Source organism: Diadema antillarum, unplaced genomic scaffold (genome assembly GCF_040938485.1).
Source record: "Diadema antillarum isolate AM-2024a unplaced genomic scaffold, OU_Dant_1.0 scf00000013, whole genome shotgun sequence".
Lineage (NCBI taxonomy): Eukaryota > Metazoa > Echinodermata > Echinoidea > Diadematoida > Diadematidae > Diadema > Diadema antillarum.
The window spans coordinates 717467-737247 of NW_027270902.1; the positions used below are offsets into that span (position 1 = coordinate 717467).

General features: G+C 38.2%; 2 protein-coding genes across 2 annotated transcripts; one reads left to right on the top strand and one right to left on the bottom strand.

The window, feature by feature from the left end:
* The first annotated feature begins 15 nt into the window (after positions 1-15).
* Positions 16-1704, top strand: LOC139721288 (uncharacterized). Its single transcript, XM_071632613.1, has 2 exons — positions 16-155; positions 762-1704. The coding sequence occupies exon 2, from the start codon at positions 832-834 to the stop codon at positions 1702-1704; it is 873 nt and encodes a 290-aa protein (XP_071488714.1). The 5' UTR covers positions 16-155; positions 762-831.
* Positions 1705-9616: 7912 nt separating this feature from the next.
* Positions 9617-18481, bottom strand: LOC139721108 (protein-S-isoprenylcysteine O-methyltransferase-like). The gene is made up of 4 exons (XM_071632440.1): positions 18254-18481; positions 12473-12731; positions 10958-11175; positions 9617-10538 (listed from the first exon to the last, which is right to left on the bottom strand). Exons 1-4 carry the CDS (start codon positions 18470-18472, stop codon positions 10362-10364), a joined length of 873 nt encoding a protein of 290 aa, XP_071488541.1. The 5' UTR covers positions 18473-18481; the 3' UTR covers positions 9617-10361.
* Positions 18482-19781: the final 1300 nt, after the last annotated feature.

The window sequence follows — 19781 nt, forward strand, 5'->3', positions numbered from 1 at the left end:
CACCCATTCCACTTAAATTCGCCGTACTGTGCCTGTGTGTGACTGTAGTGTGAGGACAGATGCTTTTGATGTGGCTAACACTCCCAAGTTGCGGCCCAGCTCTAACATTCCATGAATGACATTCCACTACCTACAAGGCTTGTCCCATAAGCATGGTACGTGTGAATCTCTCCTCAGGACTTTGCAAAGTTTAGTAATAACGCACCCTTCTCCCCCACTTCCTTCATGTTGTCCTAGTTGGTTCCTCTCTTTGGAAAATGCTTTTAAAAAGTCATTGTTGAGATAAAGTTGCCTACGACACAAATTTGCAACAAGAATTGCTGAAATATACCACCAGGTAAAACATGTCATTAGTGATGTAGGTTTCTCATGATTTGCTGTCGTACAGATGAAAAATATTGTTATTCCTTTTTTCCTTTTTTCATAGTTATAGCTAGTACAAAATGTACATGTTGTCCCTCCCTCCCCCCCCCCCCCCCCATGGTGTCCCTAAAATTTTCATCAGTCAAATGAAAAGACTCCTGTCTTGGAATGATCTATGACAAAGCTATTCTGTTTTTTAGTCTCTATGGTCAGCAGTTTTTGATGTCACTGTCATGTGTGTGGATTTTCTTTCTCGAAGTATAATTGTTCTCTTTCTATGTTTCAATCATGATCATAAGCTTTTTTTCAATGGTGTTAGCTTTCTTGAATGGTGGATTAGCTACTTTATTTTGTTCTGTGCGCAAAGTGTGATTCATCTTTTTCGTTTGTCATTTAAGGTCTAAACCAGAGAGTTCGTCCACCGATGAAGATGAGAGAAAGATACTAAGTGTAGAGGATGCTAAGATAATGGAAGACAACCTAAAACAAGTGACTCAACTGGTGCTTAGCTCCACGCTGGATCATAATAGTAAGTGTAGTCGGGCAGTGCCGGATGTTGCGGGTAACCGTAGCAACCAATCATGTAACGAGAAGGCCGGAGACGAGAGCAAGGGGCGCAGTTATCCGTCGCAGAATCAGGACGAGCAGCAGGACTTGGAGAGACTCCGTGCCAAACAGATTGTGATGGATGCGATTCTGCTGGAACAAACCAAGATAAACCATTGTGAGGAGGACGGGGTGGCTGGTGCAAAGATTGGACTGGATGTTGCCCAGCAGTGTAGTCATGGCAACAACTCCAGTGCAGAGAAAGGCCCGAAGTGCTCCGGTGCTGGACAGAGCGAGGTCAGAACTCATTGCGATGAGAGTAAGATCTTGTCTGGTGAGTGCAGAACAGGGGCGGTGGCATCAGGAGAACTTGGTGGAGGGGCTGAGAATGGGGATTGTCTTGGGACAAAGTGTGATGTAAGCATCGTCAATGGCAACAAGCGGAGCGGCGTGTCCATCAGCTCGCGTGTGAAGCGGTTCAGCATGAGCGAGGACTTGACCGATCAGACCCAAAGGCAGGTGGACGGTGTGTCGCTGCCCACCACGGACAGTAAGCTGGAGCCTGAAACAATTGTGATGAAACGCAGGGATCCAGAGATGAAGCGATCGGTTCTGAGCGTCACCGTGACGACCTCGGAGGATGCTTCGTCGGGACCCCGCCTGAATGGATGTGATGAAGGAGAGAAGCAGAGGAAGGCTATTGTAGAAGAGACTGAAAACGTGGTGTGGAGAGTGAGAAATCGCAAGAAATTCAAAGAAAAGGCGAATCCTACTGTCTCTCAGGATCATAATTGATTTAATAGTTTTCTGTACTTAGAATACATCTCTGAATTTCTTATCCACCTTGAATTGGAACAAATGAATTTCGAGACAGATATTTATTGCATGTTGAGAAATGTACAAGATTATGTGAAGTGAAGATGTAGATATACTATTTTACCTAAGGGCACTATATTTATACAATGTATTGTATTAAGGCTGAAAGTTGTGGATTTTTACCATAACACTTTCCCATCAATATTGTTTGTTTTAATTCTGGCTGCTCTTTATTTGATTAAAGGAATCTGTTATTTGTGAGGTATTTTGACCTTTATAGTGGTCTGTTTGAATTAGCCATGTATTTCAGATAACGTTGAAACCAAATAGTGAAAATGTCTCATTTGCTTGATTATTTACCATTAACAGTTAGAGTTCTCCTTGCTTAACCATTTTGAAACTCTCTAGATTTGACCTAATCATGATGCAAATCCGTGTGATGTCAGTGCAAAGACACCCTGTATAGTTTGTCTTTCTGTTTAACACAACACAGTCCAGTAATTGCAGTTGCAGACTGTAAATTGTAAACTAGAATTGAAAAGAAAAGATATGTGTCTCTCTACTTAAGGTAATCTAACATCACTGAGCACTTTTTAGACATACAGAAGCAGGCTAAAAGTTGGGGTTTGTTAGTTTGTGTTTTGGAGGGATGTTTCTTTGGTAATGTGGGATTGCAATAATTTGGTTGAAACTTCTATAATGTGAGTGTTTCCACTTCAGAGCACCTCTAATGTGTATTTTCCTGGTTTGTTGTCTTGTAAAGTGAAATGGCAATGTAATGTATGTAATTCACGTACATGTAGAAGGGTCCAAGTATGTACTCCCTGATATCGTGTGAAGTGGACATGAAAGATCCATCTTTGCAAACTTTATCGTGGGGAGGCATCTGGCGTATGTAAACATCTAGATTCCCTCTGAACAGATTTTCACCTAACTTGGCAGGTAGCATCCATGTGGAAATAGGATGTCAGTTTGTTCAGATGACCCTCGAAGTTAAGGACTAGAAAAATCTGCTTCTCTAGAACCAGAAGTGATAGAACTAAGTTGCTTTGTTCTGAGGTAATAGTTGGCAAGAATACGTGGAAGGTGACATTGTGATACTTGCGCTAGATGCCTGGGTCTCTTGCTTGAAGGATCTGAATTCCTGGATTATGTTCCTGGGGACTTCTTTACAGGGCTTAAACTTCCACTTCAAACCTTGTTGCTAGGATGTTCTGTCGATTCCTGACTACAAGAGTCCTGCTAATACACAGCTTCCTGAAATCCATTGCCATTCAACTCATTAGTTAGCAAGTTTTTTGCACTGCGGAGAATATGAAAATTAATTCTGTCAATTGCCCAAATTATGTCCTTTTTCTGTCAAACATATGCCACTTGTTTTCACAGAAATAATGTTTTCCCATGGGAGAACAATAATTGCAAATAAAAATGGCAAGCAGATAAGCAATAACAAATAAGTGAATAACAAAATAGTCCACTATCACAATACTGCCAGATATGTTTATCTGATTGCTGAATGATAGTTAACTAACCCATATATTGTATCACCTAAAGAATCTAGAATCAAATTTTGAAAAAAAAAGAAAAATCCAATTACTGTAAAACAAGGAATGTTCGCATGCATTTTAATTTTGCGAATTTCGCGATCGCCAAGATTCGCGAAATTAGAATGCATGCGAAATTTCTTATCTACACTATAAGCATTGAACGCAAGTGGCTAATCGCGAAAATTTCTTGCCACAAAAAAGGCCGTCGGCTCCAATTCGCGAAAATTTTGTGCCGCGAATATATATCATGTTTTACAGTAACTTGGCTGCAAACCAGTCAGAGTTTCAGCATTCAGAACTTATGTCTGATATTCTTCAGATCTTCTGCCATAAATCAAGGACACTTGATCTTTGATTGTCCAGAACTGGTGAATATGTTAGCCCACTATACAAGTACACTAGTGATTAGGAGGTAGTCTGCCAGGAAAAATGCATTTTTCTTTCTCTTTTTTTCGAATGTTTAACTATCTTGCCAGTGCAATAGAACTGTTGGCCCAAAGTCACAAAGGTGGTTCAAATGAAATTCATTACTTAAACTTAATCCAGTGACTGCAGGTAGTAATGAAATAGCCTAACCTTGCCCATTGGTGTATGTGTGTGTGTGTGTGTGTGTGTGTGTGTGTGTGTGTGTTCGTGTGTGTGTGTGTGTGTGTATTCATTATTTGGCATCTGTGTACACAAAGTGTCAGTTGCAAATACACAATCAAAATTTGCATAATTTATAGCTAGATTTGAATTATCTTTGTAGATTTTGGCCCTTTTGCAGTAAATTTTATGGTGTGGATTCAGATCTCTGTCTCGTAATTTTGCCGTCACATTTTAAATGATTGAATGCTGACTTAAAGGCAGACGATCGTCATCCGTAATGGTACGTAAACTCCGAACGACCGAAGTTTGTGCATGCAATTGCACAATGCCAAACTCGGTGCTATATCCATAAACGTGTGGGGCAACGCTGCCACTGAGACACGTGTGTGTATGTGCGTGTGTGTGTACACATCATACACAAACATTGTGACCGTGAGCTGCGGTGATTGGAGGAGAGAGGCCAGAAGACGCGTGGCTCTTTTGGCCTCTCTTCATGCGCATACGCACTGAGAATGTGCGTCCATTCGGAAGCTCTCGTGGCTCGCTCGGACAGCCATTTTGGGTCAGGAGATTTGTAGCACAGAACTCTTGTAGTCTAGAGTGTTGTTCGCTGACCCATTGAGCCAGCGCTATTCTCATTCGGGGTCACTACATTTGAGACAGAATGGGGGAGGCAGCGTATTGCGTTCGTCTCCGTGGTGCACAAACCACTCGCCACGATTGTATGCCTTTAAGCTTTGTCATTTGTGCATAAAGGTCACAAGACCACGTAATGAATTTTTATATGAACCTGGAAGTGCAAAAAACAAAAACTTGACCACCCACACAGAAGGAAATCAAAGTCTAAGGCTTTCAAATTATGTGTTTCATTTCAAAACCACCTGTTTAATGTTCCTCCAAGTTAAAATGATTTAGCCATGTGTAGACAAAACAGCACAATGGGAAGAGGAATTGTATTTCTTCACTTCTCTGGAAATGAAATGAAAAAAAAAGAAGAAGAAAACCTTATGTAGAGTTCGCTGAATGTGAAGTTGAAGCCTTTTGGTTTTCTGTTCTCCAGCCAAAGATATGAAGGGGTGGGGCATTGCCATGGTAACAACATGTGGCAAAAGAAGTACATTGTATTCACTTTTAGACTTTTTAAGCAAATCAAATGAAATGTGGAACACATTGCTGGTCTGGAGGTGTTGAGGTACAAAGTAGGTTTTTGAAGAGTGACAGAAAGTATGTTGCCATGGTAGTGTGCCAATATTGATGATATGTATTCATGTTTTGAAGTGAAGTGTCCAAGAGCATGATGTTAAATGTTTGAATACTGGGGAATTTACCGATAATCATCTATTTATATCTTCAAGACATCCAGTGATATGTGACATCAGTTGGTTATCTGAAAATGTCCTTCAGAGGTGCTCAAGTTATTCATTTCACTTTCTGTAGATGAGACTCGGTGTACATGTTTAATTGAAATTTTCCATGCAATAATTGTCAATTATCTGAATACTTGATATAAAAACAATAATTTATATCAATGTGTGGTCCTTGTGTCCTACACTTTGTACTACAGTGTTTTTTTCCAACACTTGTCCTGAGCAGTGTTGGCAGATATACGTGTGATTTTAATAAACACTTTCTCAGTTTCAAGATGATGTATTCTTTGGAGTGATCTTGATGTAAATGATGATAATGTCACTTCTTGAATTATGCGCATTATTGGAACATTGTCATGTGAACGAAGGAGAAGCCAGTACTTTGGACCTGAATATTGATACATGGTCAACTTATACAAAAGTGTTGTGACCATCATTATGGGCTGATGGTGTAGATAACAGTATATTTACAGTATGAGAAAGTGTGCATTTTCATTCAGGTCCTACAGTTAGTATCAGATGCGTGAATTTATAATGCTTGGCAATAGGAAACCAGTCCTTTCAACTCATGTTCTGCTGATCAAAGAATTTTACTTTTCAATAAATGAATAAAACACACACACACACACACACACACACACACACAAACACACACACACACACACAAACACACACACACACACACACACACACACACACACACACACACACACACACACTCACACTCACACACACACCCACACTCAAACACACACACACATACACACACACACACACACACTGGTGTACTGGTATACATGCACATGAAAACATACATGAAAACAAATGTACATGAACAATGTTCCCGGTAGATTCAATGCTTTTTTATATTCTGCTATTATTTTACATGGTTACAATGTATGTGAGGGCAGCTGTGAAGGACAAGATATTTTTCTACAGCTTGCTTGTATCCAAATCATTCTGAGAATTGAGATGAAATGCCATCTATTCATAACACTGTTTCATCAATGCTTTTTTTTTTCAAGTTCACATTAAAGAAAGTATTAATACAAAAGAAAAACTTGAATAAATAAGATTGAGATAAGAAAGACAAATTAGAATGGAATTTTACACCTGCCACATTTGGGAATGAAATGCTCATGAACAAGTACCTCCTGCTCAAATCCACAATGACACTGAGTCATCTTTTTTTCTCCCTCACTGAGGTTTATGCTAATCTGTTATTTTTGTTTTTGTAAATATCATTAATCACAACATATGGGACACTTTACCATATGGATCTACAGTAGCCCATTTAAAAGCATAAGAAAACTTTTTAATTGCCAAGCGTAGTAATCTGAGCCTCATAAGAGCATAATGGCATCCTGTGCACATGGCACGATTCTTAATCAGCAAAAATAAACAACAAAATCACAAGTTTTCTCCCATAACATTGTCCAAACAAATGATTTTTAGAATTTGTTTTGAGCAAAAAAAAAAATAAGAACAGATGGCAACAAGAAACCAACTTTATAGTATTCAAAACAAATATTACAAATTATAACTATAAATTAAAAACAATACAACAGTGAAAGCATGCTAATAAGAGAACCTTATAGCAAATAGCCAAGTTCATCAGGATACCTTATTTCTTGGTGACATATCTGCTCTACTAGCATATGTCGGGGGTTTGCTGTGTCATACATACTCTGCAGCGATTATGAAATCTTGCTCAATGTTATTGCTAATATCAACCCATCAAAAAAAAACTTGTATTATCCAATGTACAATCAAAAAGAAAAACATTAACCAGAAATGCACATTTGCCGAAACAATTTTACAAAGATCAAACAAATCACCACAGTAAAATAGCAATTTAGCTTTTCTCTCCAATCTAAATAATGAAAGTTTACCAGTCACAAAATGAACCCTGTTTTTCATTTTGTAAAATAAGCATGTGAAAAAAAAAAAGGGGGGGGGGCTATAAGAATAGACCACAAAAACTTGAACAAGAAAAGAGGAAACATTTGTGAGCAAAGACCTTTTTTCTTTCTAACTATTTAACCCCTCTGGAAATTCATCTGAAGATGGCATTCTTTTGGAGTGATAATGGCAGAAGTTGCTGTCGGACTACATAGTACTACCTCTACATTGTATATTATTTTTAATTGTGGCCATGATTTTCATCTTCAGTTCTTTTCCTACAAACTCATATTCTGGAACTGATTGTACTTTGTAGCTAAAGATTAATCATTCCTAGTTGTATGCATTCATAAACATGGCAATAAAAAAAAAAAGAAACAAAATTTGGTCCTCCATTATTATCATCTGTACTGTTTTGCCAACATAAGAACAGTGTAACATTTCAATTGATTGACAAAATGTCTGTAAGCGACGTAAATAAGCACCAGTAGTCCAGTGAATACCTTGCCTGTTCAGCGATCAGGAGATCACAGGTTCGAGTCCAACCCAGGTATGTATACGTATGCCCACTATCATTATCATTTTCTCATTTTTTCTATCACGGCTACTACTAAAACTGAATAATCAGTGCACTTTGTCAATTGGTTGCAATAAAAAACAAACAAACAAAAAGTCAATGCCAGAATTCATTAATTTGAAAGTGGAACATTGTCTGCTGCCATAGACAAAATTCAGTCACATAATCAGTGTGCCTATTTTTGTTTTTGTTTATTTGCCAGTGCTCAATCTAAAATCTGTATGTTTATTTTGTTAAGGTCTGGCAAATCTGCTGGCAGTGAAATTCATGAACTCTGCCTCCAATACAATATTACAAGTTACATACAACCTACTGATAAGCATAAAACAGCATCTGTCCCCCATTCATACTAATACAAGTGTACTTCTGTATTACCACTTCATGGCTCAAAATCACCATAAGGTTACATTTTAAGTAAATACACATGCATTTTGATATACATATTAATCTGTGAAAGGGCATAGTTGCACTTTATATCAAACCTTCGAACAGATAGTTTGGTTCAAAGAAATATAAAAAAGACTTATAAGTTAAGAAATTTATCACATAGACAATGTGATGACTGAATTCCAAGCAATAAATATGATTTTGACGCAACTTTGCAACCAATTCAAGAGCACCTTGCAATATTTTTGAAGAAAATTCAACACCTCATGCAGCAGCTATTGCCTCCAATTAAATAAAACCTTTGGTTGCAAGATAAATCTTGCTGTAAAAGTCAATGTAATGCTCATTAATACGTAAAATACATAAAAGGCACATACTTTCTCTGTTTATACATCAAAAATAAGTAAACAAGTATATACAAGAGGCATAATACATAACCAAGTAAAACTGACTGCTTCAAATTCCTGCGTACACTGTATATGACATAACTACCTCGTGCGTAATGATGTAGATTCCTACCACCTCTTTTAGCAGTGACATCACTTAAAACATTTTCAGCAATTTGATGAAACGCAGTAAAGACAAAGCTGTAAGAAATCACAGGGTCATATAATTGTAATGACCAAAAAAAAAAAGGCATTCAACAATACTTGAGAGAAGATTATTGCACCATCGCACTTCTCCTATTTACTCCAACATTAAAACTGTCTTCTCTTGGATTGTTTCCATGGCAACGCTTCCAACTGCTACCTCATCCAAACTGCCTCATTCTCCAAATAAATTGTCATATGAGACAATTACAGTTGAAATGAAAAACAAACAAACAAACAAACAAACTAAACAGCAGTGATTAGCTTGGCATCTTTCACAGCTGTTTGTCAAGGTTAATTCCTCTTCCAGGTGGTTCCATAGTTATAATCACGATGTTGATTCCTATTTAAACAGGAAGAACAAGTTGGGTTCAATGACTGTATACAAATAAATAAGTGGAAAGGAACACACAAGACAGAACACTAAATGTGAAACCAGCAAAAAAATGTAACAAAATTAATAAAATAAAATGAGACGAAATTGATGCAATTAACAGGTTTGGGTGAGAAAACCAATGTAAGCACATGTTAGATGAATCCTAGATCTGCTTCTTGTTGTTGTTGTTGTTTTTGTTTTCCCAGCAGGACTCGGTACATTTTACACGCAGCACCACATCAATAATGGATTCATTTGCACAATTCAGTTAAGACAGTCTGGGTGAATTTGTGATATGTTCAATGTAGAAAACTCTTAATAAATATTTAATTTGAATTTAAGAGAATACACAATGAGCAAGTTTACTTAATCAATTTCCCGTTGTGTGACAAAGCAGTTGTTATCAAATGGATGTTACATGAGTGGCATGACTCTACTTTTGTGATAGGTTAATTTGAGAATTATGCAGTTTACTCAGAATTCATGAGTGTGACTGTCTGGTGGTTCTGCGGCATGCAACCACGTATGAGCATTTTCAAAGACTACAAACCCCTCATGTCAACACCAGTAAAAACATACATTGTATTTTCCACTCAGCATGTCTTTACAATCGTGACATGCATATTTCTGTGTGCCTCTCAGCAGTATCCACAATGCAAGACTATGCAACAAAATAATTATAAAATTTGCTTTATCAGAACAGAAAGTATGCCTGATTTTCATTCAAAAGAAAATATGATAAGCAGATAATAGAAAACAAACCCTGTCAAATGTGTTTGTCTTACACAGATATCAAACCATTACATTATGAATGCATATAATTTCTGGAACGTTTACATCCACAGTTCTGTTCCTTGTTTCCTTGTAAGCACAGGGAAAATTTTCATATACCTAGCCATCATTTTGACACTGGTTTTGACTCTCAATAATTGAAATAACAAACTCAGTACATCCAATACCCACATTTCATGGAAAAATATGATACATAGATTGAAAAAAAAAGAAGACGATTGTCAAGTATCACAGCCTCCCACAGTACACATTTGTATATGCAACAGGCTGTTGTATCATGATGGATATCTTGCAAATTTTCTCTATTTTCTACAATTTTGTCATATCCTGCTCAATATTCACTGGGAACTTTCAAGCTTTGTATGGAAGTTGCACGTCTGGCAGGTCACTAGCCGGGGGTTCTATGGGTCAGCAGCTAACGCACAATGTACACATTTTAGCGATGGAAGCTTGTGAAGGAGCACGGCAGGAGTTCCGTCCGCATGGTCCCATCCATTGACAATGCCGTGGTCATAACTTGTACCCCTTGATGAAAGGAAGCCCGGTGCCCACTCGCTGCTGGTATTCCACATAGCGCTGGCCGAAGAAGGCAACCAACGTGATCTCCTCGTCCTCGACTCGCTCATTGAAGAAGCGCCACGAGGTCACCGTGTAGGCCACCAGACACAGGGGATTACATAGAATGAGCTGTAGAGGAAACCAAAAGTGTGCTGTCATTAAGTGTACTGTATAGCCAAATATTTAGTGAGTCAAAATTTTCATGAATTTGGACTTCAATTTTTGAGTGGTGAAATTTGTGATTGTAGAGTACAGTATTGTCACGCACCTTGTTCATGTCGATACTCTGTAGTGCGTACCAATACCATGTACACGTGCACATCTCATGTGGTTGTTGAGGCAATCGTTTGTGAACAAAGCATGCATAGAATTTGAATACATTACAGAAACAGTTTACTGGCCAGTCACTGGACTTTGAAGCATTAATGAAGACAACATATGAGTTCACCTGACTCTGTACAAACCCCAGGCAGAGCACCTACTAGAATAATTCTATCAGTAATCAGTAAAATGTGATGAATGAAAAGCATGGAAGAAAGAGAGGGTACCTGTGTTCCCAGACTCCAGTAGAACCAACCAACGTATGATGGATGTCGTGACCAGGAGTACACTCCATGGGTGACCAACTCATGGTCGTCGGCCTTGGTGGTCTGGATGTAATGGTTGAAGCTCCTGCCGGCGGTCAGCATGGCCAGCTTGCGCATGAACTCACCGGCAACACACAGCACGCAGCCAAGTACACTGATGTACCACAGGGATTTCAGTCCTGATATTTAATAAAACAAATACAAACTCGCATGGTCACTAAATTTTTTTCTTATGCCCGGGCATGTACATATAAAGCTATAAACAAAATATACAGTGTATCTGTACTTAAAATTTCACTATATTGGTACTGTATAAGCTGTTATTTTCGTGAGGGTTTAATTTTCGTGAATTTCGCGTATCACAGGTGGACTGCGAATTTAACAACACGTGAAAATGTCACCATGCGCTAAGGTAATAGTGCGCTTATGAAGGCCTCTGTGTCCAAATGTCTGTGACCTCCTCATTCGCGAAAATATCTGTACGCGAAAATAACAGCGTATACAGTAATCCACAGGAAATAACAAGTCTAATGAGAACTTCCACCAAATCTTGACCTCTGTGAATGCTTACAAGCGCTTGCACACCATATCATTATTACAAGATGATGTACAATGCAAACTAAATTTATTACCCTACAACTTCCAATGACTCGGTAAAAACAAAACAAAACACAAAACAAAACAAAAGAACAATAGAGATGTTCTCTGAAATCAGCTTGTGAGCTTGATCTGTATAATTATGTATACCAAGTGAAAAAGAAGGAACTAGTCTGGGATTTGAACCTGAGTCACCTATTGTTATAACGATCTCACTGCCAATGGCTGCAGCACTACCAGTTTGTTTGTTTGTTTGTTCATTTCCATCTAAGAAGATGGCTGGATAGTCAGAGTTCACAATAATACAGATGAAACACAGGATCTTATTACATTTAAGAGTACATGTATACTTGTACATGTAAACAGTAAAAAAGAAAACCTCAATACCTATACACTCTCTGCAACAACTACAACAATAACAAAAAATGCTTTAAAAAATTATAGCAATAATGACATAACAATGAATTCTCTTCATTCATATAACTTGCCTATCTGGAGGCCACATGAAATACGAATAAGACCAAGACAAAATGAAAGAAAAGTGCAGCATTGGGTATTTGCTCGAACATCATAATCTCACAACCATGAACTTCCTTCTTTTTCATAGATCTTGAGTTCATAGTGAAACTGAGCGTAATAATACCAAATGAGCACATAATACTAAATATTTCAGAAAGTTATATGTAACAGTAAGAAGATATATAGATAGCCTCTACAATTATACTCTCTCTGCAACAACACCAACAACAACAAATACACACACAACAACAGCAACAACAGCAAAAACAACACACATACACACACACACAAACCAAATTCCCTTCATTCACAACACAGGATCAAGTTCAAAGGATAACTGCGTGTGGGGAAAATATATACCTGGGAAGAAGTAGAGCTCGGCGAAGAATTCCAGCCAGCTGGCGAGAGCGGCCACGTGGTAGGCGATGCTGTGGTTGAGGAGGTAGGAGTCCAGGGAGAGACTCTCATAGTTGTAGATGCAGGTGGAGAAGAACTCGGAGAAGTGGAAGAAGCTGAGGATGATGAGGTACCAGCCGAACGGGTGGAAGGTGTTGGAGGAGAGCCCGATGATGAGTCCGATTCCAGACAGGACCCCGAGCAGACAACCCTGGAAGGCAACCTGCCAAAAGGGGAAAAAAAGAAGAGAAAACCCAAACTGAAAACAGGCCTCTGAATAATGGCACAGGTTTCACAATATCAGATGTCAACAAGGATAAACATAAAGCTCTGCAAAAACAGAATGTGAGCATATGGGCAAAGCTACAAGTGTATGTTTACATCCAATCACACAAAAGATGCTTTAAATCTGCAGGTGTGATTTTAGATCAGGAATACGTTTAACCATCCTTAAAATATGCACATGAAATAGTTCAATGTAATTCTGAAAGCACGAACAGATGCTATTACGACACCTTCTGTACATGTATGTGGTGAAGATGTGCTTTTCAAAGACTTGCATGCTTGTTAAGTAATCCCTTTTAAATCTTTTTTTTTTTTCTGGTCAACAATTTTGTTTCTCTTAAAACCCAACGAAGTCAATTCAGGTCCTAAATAGAAACTCAATATAATGGAAAGCTAATGAAAAACTTGAAGAAAATATAAATCAATGTTTCCATCAGTCCATATTCACAAAGAATACATGGTATTTCTTAATTTTACTACAAGCATTCATATATACATAATATTGTTCTGTGTAAAACAAGTTTATAATGATTTCAAATTACTTGTAAGTTCACTCAGTAGACATACTTTGTACTTGTCACACACTAAAAAAAAAAATCATGACATGAACAAAACCAGTGTCCTTATTTGTCAATTCTGATGACTAACAGTTCTGATGTTGCTAAGAAGCAAGAAAATGCTTGAAATGACATAGCAGCCTTGCGCGGAAAGAGTACAAAACTTAAGTTGAAAGCCGACAAATGAGCAAAGTCTGCAACAATCTCATCCACCAGTAATCCATTACGGCCTTCATTGAAGTTGCCGCTCAGAAAGTGCACCTACTCGTACAATCTTCCTGTAGGGCTGTACTTTGATTCACGTATTTATTTGATCACCTGCATCCAGTTAAATACAAACTTTGAAAGTTCTACATGTGTATACTGAAAAACTATGGCCAGTTGCCTCTGGTGTAATTAATTTAGAAGATTGAAAATGTGACTTCAGATGGATTCAACCATACAAAGGCATTTCAGGACTCCATTTTAATTGTTGGCTAAATACTGAGGGTGAAATTTGGTCATTTCCTCTGTTGGTACACGTTGTACTTCCTCATCTGTCAAGAAAAACGAACAAATGGATACACACAAACTACACATAAAGTGTGCTACTATCCAAATTGTGTTCTCCTTCACAAACTATTATTTTATGTCTTCACACATTTTTTTGGACAATGTTGATTATCTGCCTGACCCCACTCATCACAAATTGGGAGGTACATATATGTATTTGCAAAAGAACTGCTAAGTTTGTGGAGAAAGCATTTTCTGGTACATCGATGTTTACACAATTGCATACAAGTGTAAATCACAAGCAGATTATTATTGCAGGGCTGGAACTAAAAATAATTGAAGGAAATAACGCATGTGTGTTGTCACCACTGCTCATGAAAGCAAGGTGAATATTATTAGGATAAGGATTGACTTGCAAACGTGACAATATCGAAGCCACTGTATATGAATAACACAAAGGACTGACACCAGATCTGTGATAGTTCCTGCCCATAAAAATGTGCACCTCTGCTTGCAGAAGAGTGATAGACATGGTAGCTGTGCTGAATGAACCCCATGTCATAGCTTTTACCAAAATAGCAACTCTGGTACTAAAAGCTGTTAAAGAGTGAGCAATCACATGACACATCTGTGTTGCCAACAACAGTGTACTAGTATCACTCACAAGTACATTGTCAAACAAAGCTTTTGCTTTTTATTTTCCTTAAAAAGTCTTACTTTATGTTCATGCTAAGGATCATTACTAATGACCATCATTGGATCCTTGGATAAATAGACATCTACACTGAAAAATGGAGTGAAATTGACCTTTGATGTCATAAAAGAGATGTCAGACGATAACATCATAAACAATCACATAGTCATTTATTACTACAGTGGGTAATTTCAATTGCTGCTAAATGTTGGTTTAAGTGCTAACTCAACACTAGCACAGGCAATAATCCCAAAACTTGAAATCAGTCGTTGTTAGCAGGTTGGCCTCAAAAGTATGACGTAGTTGCAGTAGCTGGCGTTGGGCCCAGTGTTGGATTTTGTCTGCTGAACCGAGTTCCACTAGCCTTGTCAGCGATTTACATGCTTTTTACATGCTCATACCCAGAAAATTTCAACTTACTATAAGTTTGCTAATCTTTTATCTAACAATAGTCACTTCTGTCTATATTGGTAGTTATCTGTTGAGTAGGAAACACATAAATGAGATGTACCCTCATTCAAACTGAACTTTTTATGACCTATTCCATCATACTACAGCATGGTTGGTACAAGGACAATATCCTAGGAATAAAGAAACACATGAAGCACTACCAGCATATATTTCAGGGTTAGAGAACCTTAAAAATCTTCCTACTTTGAACGTAGGCTAAACTAAATACAGTCGACCATGCTTTGAATAGCCAAATAATTGCCTAACTCGAAGGTCTTTTCATGTCCTCTCCTCTCTATATTCTCTCAATTTTAATCCCTCATAAGTATAATTTTCTCTACCTCATAAGTATAATTTTCTCTAAGTCAAAGCCATTTATTCAGTCCATGTAGATTCGACATATAATGTAGGCAAGGCTGACTGTACAATGTATGTGACCCTCCACCACAAAACCAACAAAAAGTCTCCAGACTTGGGGAGCAGACTTTAAGCTTTAAAATAATGTATGACTAAATTCAAGTGGACTCTCCTGACAAGTCTAAATATCAGAAAGAAAGCACACACTCTGGAAAATTGAATGTTTAGAAAAGATGCTCTTATGTATAGGGTCTATTCAAGCACTTAAGCATTCCAAGCCGTGCTCTGTACATTGAATGGGAAAAAAAAAAGTATGTAAAACTCCATAGCAACAGTAATGAAAGGATTAACAGATTAGGCTGAATTTCAGCATGCTCTATTGACACATTCTACCTATGACTAATGACAACTTTCAAAGCAGTAGCATCATCCTTTCAAAAGTTATTAGAGTTGAAAGTGAAGAGTGTGTAAAGGGTTTAGATTTGAAATGAAAGTGTTCGAGAAAAATTGCTAAAAACACAATTTCCCATTTGTTTTATGATCCCAGAAGAATTGCTCTTTAAGAAAACATGAAAAACTCAAGATTGACCCGTTTCACCTATTATGAGTCCTCACATAAAATCAGGGAGTGCGACTTTTTGTCGGTTTTGTGATGCAGGGTCACATATTGACCGATTCTGTGACGCGCTATGTGTATTTTTGGCATGGGCAGCGCCATTACGCGGTGTCTCAGCCGACCCCCTCCTTCCCACTCCCCACCCCTCTCCCTACATTAGCACGCGTGCAGAATGAAAAACTGATGCATGGTTGCTTTAGCCAATGGGTGTCTCGTACTGAGCGCGCGAATGCTTGCTTAGTGCGCGTATGTACCTTTGTTACAAGTGCGCGATAAACATGTTGCCCGGGGGGTGGGGGAGAGCAGGGGGGGGGTCGGCTGAGACACCGCAATTTGAGCTCATGGCTGCGCCCAGTGCCATAAAATGTCTGCTGCCCTCAACGAACCCGAATCGGTCAATAAACCTTGAGTAAAAGCCATGCCTCAACGCAAACCCTATGACTCAGAATTACTTTGTTTATTAACCTGTACTAGGAAAACCCTAACCCAGATCTCCCAACCTTTCTGACTGAAAAACATGGAAGATTTGGCTCAAAAGAAGGAAAGAAAGAGCAGTTCCCATAGGAGTGTATAGTAAAATTATCAACAAAAAAAAATAGGAAACAAGGGCTGGGAATGGTCAAAATTCAGATTCTTTCCTCCAAATCCAAAATGGTTGGGAGGTCAACCCAAATCTCAACGCTTGACCCTTTCCATTTACCTTGGACTCAAGATCACTAATTTTCATCATGAAATATTTGCTGTAGATGGATATTTATTGTTTCTTTTTTTTTGTTACTTTTGAAAATTCAATGGGGAGTACAACATTATAAACACACCTTTGTCAGGACATGATTTACATCTTTCATGACATTGATGCATGCACTATAACACATAAAATGTATGCACGTGCATACACGATTAACCAAGGATACATTGCTACACTAGTACAGTCCAACATGTATCAAGGCCCCATGATTGAAGTGTTGCGATTGATCTCAAATCTACAATCATGTATATGAAAAAAACAGTTACAGTAGAATGGAGTGAAAACCACTGTCAGAAAATTAAGTTGTCTAAAACGTAAGAAATATAGCATTATTTTCTTTATGAATGATGGAGGTGCGTGATGCACACATGTTGATGTGGCTGTATCCAGCTTCTCCACTCAGAGTCAAGCTGTATGGATACACTATGTACAGTCACATTACGTCACAGTAAACATTACGTCACAGTGGCAATGTGTGGCGTGGCTCTCTCACTGAGAGAGCCACACACATTGCCACTGTGATGTATGTAACAATAGCTCATCAGTGTTACAGCACAGAAATTAGTATACAACTTCACAAGCATGTGGTTGTTAAAAAAAAAGAAAAAAAAATGAATTATACACCGCATGCCAGTGCCAAAAAGCAACGTCCCAAGGCAAGGAAGGGAAGGCAGGTAGGCAGACTAGACTACCAGTACATAAAGTTGGCGCAAATTTACTTTCGTATCCATGTAAAAATCTCAAATCCCCGAGACCCAAATTCCACCAAAATTACAGAATATACCAGGGTAAACTTTACTAAGGATTACTAAATAGCTTATTTGCAATAAATACATGAATTTGAACCAAATCAGTTGTGAGAGAGTGCCAATGACATCGACTTTCAAGTCGTCGCTCAAAACCAAAAATCACCCTTTGTGAGAGATTGCGGCGCGTGCACTGCCTGCACTATCCTGCAGTCTCGCTGCACAATCTACTTTAGAACTGGAGTCAGGAGCTGAAAATCAAAGTACAGTTCTTCAATGTCATCGTATCAGTGCCAAGTGCAAATGACGTCCTGAAAGTCATGGCAAGGCAAAGAAGGCCTAACGTTAGCCAACAAGGGAAGTAAATTTCAGTGCAAGGCCAAGCCAAGGCCAAGCAAGTTCAATTGAATAACGGTAAAACTAAGGGAAGGCAGCGGCGCACAGCGCAGCCGCAGCGCAGGCAGATTCTTTTAATTTACATAGACCAGTTCTAATTTAAGAGTTAATCTATAAAAGTTAAATTGAAAACTAACTTTACATCGTCCTGTTCAACTACAGACACAGTACATGTATCTTCACATGTTGTGTAATTTTATATTTTAAGTAAACTTTTGGAAAAAATACTGCATTGATGATGAACGAACGAACCGCCCATACTCCACCATCGGTGGCCATCCATGCACTTTATACTTAGAACCTCTAGAGGTCCTTTTACTACAGTAATAACAGCCTTATGGATAGGCCTACGGATAGCTAGCTTATTTTGTATAACAACATATTTTTACACATATGGGACTTACCTGCCGCGTAAACCACGTCCGGTAGTAGAGCCAACAATACGTGAAATTAAGAAGAGCAAACAGGATCAGACATATGAAGGGATGATCGGAAAGAACTTTGAAAATGGAACTACTACTTGGGTAGGATATCAAGAGATAGTACAGTACCGAAATACAGTTTCCTTGCAGAAACCATCGAAGGCTGAAAGTAGCCTCGAACGGTACTCTCAGCGCAGCCATTTTTACTATCAACACGTATACTGTACATGTAATGCAAAAACCTTCATTTTCGCGGACATCTAATTTAGCGCTTCACATTGAACTGCTAACTTAACAATACGCGAAAATATTGCACACTGACAGGCATTAATGCACCCACAATAGCATAGCGTCGAATTAAAAAAAAAAAAAAAATGAACATCTCACTAAAATATCTATACGCGAAATGAAGGTAGAGAGTCGATTCTGTCTGTGGTCGGTCTGTACACTGTACTTCATAAACGCGAAGCGAGAGTGCCAGCAGCCGCCGCCCCTCTTTACTTGAGGTACTACGTATTTGTTAGGTTATAGTACTCGTTTGGAATAATGAAATTCGACCCAAGAATTGACACCTCTAGGCCCTAAAGCTTCTCTGAATTTTGGAATGACAACACCATAGAAATAATTATAATCATATCTCGTTGCCACTTTATACTACGTTTTGCAACGCTTTCCACTGTTGTAATAATACTCAGAGAGTAGTACAATAGTATACAACCTTTAAATTATTTACTTAATCATTTATTAATATATTTATTCTGTGTTCTTTATACAGGGTAGACTCTTCCACTTGCTTCAGTAGACCTACATAAAACACCTTTACAAGAGACAGTTTACAATCTAAAACAAATTTAGAACACAGTAGGCCTATAGGTTCCCACTGTCAGAGGGGCATGATACCACATATCGGGACCGAGTCATTGATTCCATTACCACCCCCCCCCCCACTCCCCGTGAGTCGTAGGCCTATACTTCCAGTCCTCTCTTATAAGTTTTATACGAAAATAGAATAGAGAAGTCTATACAAACAGGCATGTGGTTATTAACTTCATCTGTTTTCTATAGCTCCAGATAATGTGTAGGCCCTACCAAGAGACAAGGACCTTTTGCATCAACGGTGCTAAAATTAACGCAAGTAGGCTGCATGGGGAACGCGTTCAGTCATGTTCAAGATTAGTGGAAGTTTATATATATATATATATATATATATATATATATATATATATATATATATATATATATATATCAAGAATTTGGCGAATTTAAGAAATCTGTGGAATATGTATTTTCTCTCACACACAATGTATACCAATTGCTTTATACATGTACATTTGCAACTTTAGATTAGATGCTTTATACAGTCTCCCATCAACCTGTAAGCGAACTCTCACGAGATACCCGGCTGAATTTCCAAAATTTTTAACAGAGAATAAGTACATGATAAACGGATTGTCGTATAGGCCCTTTGTTTATCTATTTGTGTTGTTCGTTTGTTTGTCTTTGCCTTTAC

What these genes read in the sequence shown, in the direction of transcription:
- LOC139721288 (XM_071632613.1), top strand. Translation starts at nt 832, where the DNA reads ATGGAAGACAACCTAAAACAAGTGACTCAACTGGTGCTTAGCTCCACG.
- LOC139721108 (XM_071632440.1), bottom strand. Translation starts at nt 18,472, where the DNA reads ATGGCTGCGCTGAGAGTACCGTTCGAGGCTACTTTCAGCCTTCGATGG. An exon ending in GGACGTGGTTTACGCGGCAG is followed by an intron (nt 12,732 to 18,253) that starts GTAAGTCCCATA and finishes CCCTTTTGGCAG; the next exon opens with GTTGCCTTCCAGGGTTGTCT. An exon ending in ACTGGAGTCTGGGAACACAG is followed by an intron (nt 10,539 to 10,957) that starts GTACCCTCTCTT and finishes TTTCCTCTACAG; the next exon opens with CTCATTCTATGTAATCCCCT.